This window comes from Ictalurus punctatus, chromosome 8 (genome assembly GCF_001660625.3).
Source record: "Ictalurus punctatus breed USDA103 chromosome 8, Coco_2.0, whole genome shotgun sequence".
Taxonomy (NCBI): domain Eukaryota; kingdom Metazoa; phylum Chordata; class Actinopteri; order Siluriformes; family Ictaluridae; genus Ictalurus; species Ictalurus punctatus.
In genome coordinates, this window is record NC_030423.2 from 28,696,436 (window position 1) to 28,702,435 (window position 6,000).

A 6,000-nucleotide genomic window follows, 5' to 3' on the forward strand; every position below is an offset into this window, starting at 1 on the left:
AAAGAAAAGAAAGGAAATGAAAGAAGGAAAAGAAAAGTATTTTTTTTTACCCTGTGTACAAGTTTAACTTTGTAAAACAAAACACGACTCAGAACATGAGACACAAACAAGTGGAAATTCTTTCATTTTCTGATCACTGCAATTTCAAGAAACGTCGAGTAGACCGACAGCGATGATATTTTCTTTTCTACGCAATTTCACCTGAGTCTCATCGTGATCGCGGTCAGAATTTAAAACCTTCCGTCACCGAGCCGTTTTCTCATTCATTTGATTCAGACAAAGAAACATCAGTCCCCATCCTTTCTACTAAAACTCTTAACGGTGCGTGGTTCAGCTGGGACTTATCCCCTCACGGCTACAGGGCCACCGGTTCGATCCTGAGCGTGACTCCGGCTAATCCTAACCCGAACCCTCCCACTTCCAAACACGCCGAGCGTTTTCGCTACACTAAACTGCCCATAGCGGATATGTATTCCCGCCTCATTCCCAGTATTCCCTTTATACACTCCGGATTCCCCGGGTAAACCGCTTCCTGAGGATCAGAATTCCCAGCTGCTTGAAAATGAAATAGAACGTAAAGGATGAACAGACACCGTTTTGGTGACGTACTTCCGGGTGTGAAGGTGATCCTTACCTGTTCACACGCCTCGGCCTGTCCACCAGGTAACTGAGCTCGGCACGCTGGTGCTTCGTCTGGAAAAGAACAAGATTTCCGTTGGTGAAAACGCGACATGACGCGAATTTTGGATGGAGACATCGTGTCATCCGTATATTCCTCACAGAGAACATCGTATCAGAGAATTCAGCGCTGCAGTGATGACTGTGACGTCTAGAATGGCGATAATAATCATATGAATGATAATCGCAATGATCATAACATGCAGTGATTTGATTCCCAGCTCTCCTGAGCACCAGGAATGTGTCTTATTCACATATTCAGCGCAGCTCGCTTATAGACACATCTTTGTTCCTGTGAACCTCCGCAGCACCGTGACTGGCATCTATAATACTATACGTGTGTGTGTGGGGGTGTGTGTGTGTGAGAGAGAGAGAGATGTTATTAAGTGTGTAAGGAAGTCCTTACGCACTGACATACACTGGGAACAGACTCATGGCGGAACAAATGGCTTTCACGCGTCTGTGTGGTTTCTGCCCCGACCACCGTATTTGCAATTTGTGTTGGTGGATGTAAAAGTTTGTTTATTTATTTATTTATTTATTTATTTATTTATTTATTTATTTCCCTTTTCTTTTCTCTCATTAAACCCATATGCAAGACCATTAGCAGTTGAACCACAGCTCATTACCCGGATTAATTCAGACCTCGAAAAGATAATACAAAAAGATAAAAATAGCAAGAAAAGACACCGAGCATGACTTCATAACATTCTCGGTATTATTTTACCGAGAAATAAATACGTATGATCTCAGATGTTATATTCAGGTTGTGCATGGAAACCTTCTCGAGTCTTATTTCTCACTCACACCACTTTTGCATGTCCGAAAACGCCAAAGACGAACGCGTAACCCTGTTTTTTTTTTATTATTTTGTTTGTCCTCCCCCCCCCCCCCCCCCCCCCCCCCCATTCAAGTGCATTATTTTGGCACCACTGGGAGCCATTTTTAAAAGACTTAACAGGGCATATGTATGATTATTATTAATATCGTTGGGCAAATCGAACTAACAGGGAAGTCATGCTGGATAACAAGGAAGATGGCTGATTCTTACTGGTTTGTGCAATCCACGTTACTGTAAACAGGAAACGGCGTGGATGCGTGGAAGGTTTCTTTCTAAAACTGATCTTTTCTGAAAACAGTGGTGAGACTGAAAGGATTCCTAGTGTTCGTTTGTCTCGTACGGTGTTTAATAAGTGACTCAACTCTTAGAGGAACTTTGACTAAACTAAAGTTCTGTGGGAATAAATTCAGAAAGTGTTCATTAACCACCTACAGAGTCGCATTAGCTTTTACAGTGCTGAATTAACACTTCAGATGAACTTTTATAGTGTTAATCAAATTCCTACAGTCTTCATTTGCTTTATTGGGCCTGTGGAACGCTCGTGATGCCTGCGGTGGGTGTTTCGAATTGTTGTTCTAGTTGAGATGTATGAAAACGCTGTGTAAGTCGTGATAATAAAGTTGATTTTGATTACCTCGCTGGAGAGAAGGCTCCCGTTAGAGATGATGTCCGGTTGTTGTTGCTCCGTGTATGTGGTGTGTATCCCTCCTCGTGGGCTGTGCTCGGTGTCCGGGGCCGCACGGCTCGCTCCCGCTCCGCATGCCTTCAGGAAGAGCAGGTCGGTGTTGGCGGACTCGGGAGTGAGGCAGACCTGATAGCAGTAATTCTGACCGCGTCGAAGCGAACCGAAGCTTCCGGACTCTTCAACGGGCACCTGCGCGCTCCCGACTCCACAGCCAACTCCGGCGTGCGCGCTCACATCTGTTGAGTTCGCGCTCTGCACCAGCATGATGTCTGACTTGCTGAGTTTCTTCTGCTTCTTCTGTTTCTTCTTGCTGCCGCCGTTGCCGCTGCTGACCCCGCGGGATGATCGGGCCTGTCTCCCGCAGCAGAAGCAGCAGGACGCGTTGCAGCCCGCGTACACGTTCAGCTTCTTGTCTTTGCGGCAGCGCACGGCGAGGGCGATCATGGCGAGCAGGAAAACAAACGACACCGAGCCGAGGGCGACGATCAGAATGAGGGTGAGGTCAAGGCTCGCGTCTTTGGCTCGGGCCGCGCCACCGCGCTCACGCTCTCCTCCTCCTCCGCGTCCCTCCGCTGAGGCCGCCGCCGGAAGACCGTCCACTAACGCGACCTGAACTACGGCGCTGCACGAGAGCGGCGGCTGGCCGTGATCGCGCACTTCCACGAGCAGCTCGTAAAGGCGTCTCTGTTGGTGCTGCTGCGCGTCCCGTTTGGCTGCAGACACTCTACGAGCCGTGCGCAACTCTCCCGTGCGCCAATCCATGCGGAACAATCCGTCTTCGTTCCCGCGCTGGATGCTGTAGGAAAGACGCGCGTTCTCACCGTCATCCGCGTCTGTCGCGACTATACGTGTGACCAGGTAGCCCGGTTCGGCTGAGCGTGGCAAAGGCTCTCTGGCTGTCCCGTTTTTGCCCAGAGGCGCGATCACAGTCGGTGCGTTGTCATTTTGATCCACTACCACCACGTGCACAGTCGCGTTTGAGTGCAGCTCGGGGCTGCCTGCGTCCCGCGCCTCTACCGTGAAGCTAAACTCTTTGAGCTGCTCATAGTCGAATGAGCGCAGCGCGTAAAGGTAGCCGTTTTCTGGGTTCACGGACACATACGTGAGCACAGACATGCCCAGGATCTCGCGATCCAAGACGGAGTAGGTCACCCTGGAGTTATCGCCGGCGTCTGGATCCCGTGCGCTCACGGCGTAAATGTAAGCCCCGGGCACGTTGTTCTCCGTGACGTGCACGTCGTACACGAGCTGCGAGAACGTGGGCGCGTTGTCATTCTCGTCCGAGACGCGCACCTCTACGGACTTGCTCGAGGTGAGCGGCGGCGCGCCTCCATCACGCGCCGTCACTGTCACGGTGTACGCCTCGGCGACCTCGCGGTCCAGCGGGCCGTCTGTGACCACCGTATAGTAGTTCCCAAACTCTGACTTGAGCCTGAACGGCACGTCGCCAAGGATTTCTACGCGCGTTCGCCCGTTATCTCCAGAGTCCTTGTCGGTGACGCTGAGCAGCGCGATCACGGTGCCCGGTGCCGCGCTCTCGCTCACAGACTCAGTCACAGTGCTGAAGGCGATCTCCGGTGCGTTATCGTTGACATCCGTGACTTTTACGAGCACCTTGCAGTGCGCGGGCACGGCGTTCGGCCCCATGTCCTTGGCCTGCACATAGAGCTGATAGAGGCTGCTTTCCTCAAAGTCGACCTCGCCGCGCACTTCGATGCGGCCCGTGCGCGCGTCCACGTCAAACAACTCGCGCGCGCGGCTCGACACGTGACTGCCGAATGAGTAAACCACCTCGCCGTTTGAGCCCTCGTCTGAGTCGGTGGCGTTGAGCTGGATCACCAGCGTGCCCGCGGGCGCGTTCTCGGCCAGGCTCGCCGAGTACACGGCCCGGTCAAACGTTGGCACGTTGTCGTTTGAGTCGAGAACGCGCACCACCAAGAGCGCTGTGCCCGTGCGCGCCGGTTGCCCGCCGTCCACAGCCGTGAGCACGTAGCGGTGCACCGCCTGCTGCTCTCTGTCCAAAGGCTTCTCAAGCACCAGCTCTGCGAACTTGTTTCCGTCCGTTTGCGTCTGCACGTCCAGTGCGAAGTGACCATTTGCTGTGATCTCGTAAGTCCTCAGCCCGTTGCTGCCCACGTCCGGGTCGAAGGCTGCTTCCAGCGGGAAACGCGTCCCGGGCGTGGCGCTCTCGCTGATCTCCACCGTGACGTCGCTCTCCGGGAAGCTGGGCGCGTTGTCATTCACGTCCGTCACCTCGACTTCCACTCGGAAGAGCTCAAGAGGATCCTCCAAGAACACCTCCAGGTGCAGGACACAGGACGCGCTCTGCTTACACACGCGCTCCCGGTCAATGCGCTCTCGCACCAACAGCGCGCCGTTCTCCACGTTCACGTCCAGGTACGGGCTCCCGCGTGAGCCCGGTGCCGTCTGAAAGCGGCGGGAGGCCAGTTTGGTCAGGTCCAGTCCCAAGTCCTCAGCGATGTTGCCCACGAACGTGCCACGTTCCGTCTCCTCCGGTACCGAGTAACGAATCTGAGAGGCGACCCTGTGCGCCAGACACAGCGCGAGCCAAAGTAGCAGCATCTCCATGTCTGCTTAATTTATCCGCAGGAATAAATACAAAAATACAAATATAAATGTTAAAAAATATAAAATATGGAGAACTTGTAAGGGGGCGGGGGGTTTGGGGGTATAAAAATTACCCCCGCAGAGCCGCGCGCAACACAGCAGCAGTCATCACGGAACAAACCGGAGTGATGTCCCTGTTTCTTGTCTTTTTTTTTTTTTTCTTTTTTTTTTCTTTTTTTTTTTCTTCTCCTTCAGAGCCTGAAAATCATGTTGTCCGTTGTTCCGGTGTAAGCGTCTCACATCACAAACAACAACAAGAAGAAAATAAATAAATATACTAAATCAATTATTAAAGCTTTGGCTTCACACTCGACGTGGATGTTTTGATTTTGCACGAGCGCACATTCCTCTGATATCAAACAGTTCAAAAATATATATTTTTTAGGTTACGATAAGAATAAAAAAAAAATCATAATCCACAGAGTGAAATAAAGAAATCCAGGCGTTAATATCTGGTGATGAAGATGATGATGATGATGATGATGATGTTAGTCCGGTTATTTTGGCCGCTGCTCTGTTCCCCGTTGACTGAGAGCTCGCGGCGCTACTGAGGCTCGAGCGCGCGGCTCTTCGGAGTTTTGTCCCCGCTCGCGCCATCAAGAGCCAATCAGAGCTCTCGACGCGAATGGAGCGCGAGCTGCCGTTAGACGCGCGCGACGCCACTCCAGTCAAAGCCCCGCCCGCAAGCGACGAGAACGCGTCAAGCCCCGCCCACCCCGACGCTCAGAGCCGCAACCGCAGAGAGACAAAACCCTAAACAACCATCACTTTTGTTTCCACCTTTAATCATTTTATTCTTCATTTATTTATTGTGTTATTCAGTGCCTACGTCACAGGTTTTACTATCAATCAATGTCTGTTAAATTAATCATAATTGTGTGTGTGTGTGTGTGTGTGTGTGTGTGTATACATAGACATAAAAAAAGGAAATAAAAAAAAGATTCTCTATTCATCAAGCCAATGGTTCAGTTTGTTTCTAAAAATATTTAAAGGTTCAAATGAATAAATAAATAAATAAATAAATAAATAAATAAATATTTGATAATAATAATAATTTTAAAAAATCATCAATCACCCGACACTTGATTCTTAATTTTTTAAAAAGACAATACTTTAATAAAAAAAAAGTTATTATCCATTTAATTCTCATGCATGTCTTCTTCTTCTA

The 6,000-nt window shown here is 50.2% G+C and overlaps 1 protein-coding gene across 4 annotated transcripts in view; it reads right to left on the reverse strand.

The window, feature by feature from the left end:
* pcdh10b (protocadherin 10b) overlaps positions 1–5,409 on the reverse strand; it is a 62,350-nt gene extending 56,941 nt beyond the window's left edge. Inside the window, exons 1-2 of one of the 4 annotated variants that reach the window (XM_047157393.2) lie at positions 2,154–5,409; positions 635–693 (exon numbers count right to left, since the gene is read on the reverse strand). In XM_047157393.2, coding sequence (XP_047013349.1) covers positions 635–693; positions 2,154–4,793 — 2,699 coding nt within the window. In that variant the 5' untranslated portion in view covers positions 4,794–5,409. The remainder of the gene's footprint in view (positions 1–634; positions 694–2,153) is intronic. The other 3 variants (XM_017474941.3, XM_017474940.3, XM_017474939.3) reach the window with 3 other exon arrangements.
* Between the last annotated feature and the right edge of the window lie 591 nt (positions 5,410–6,000).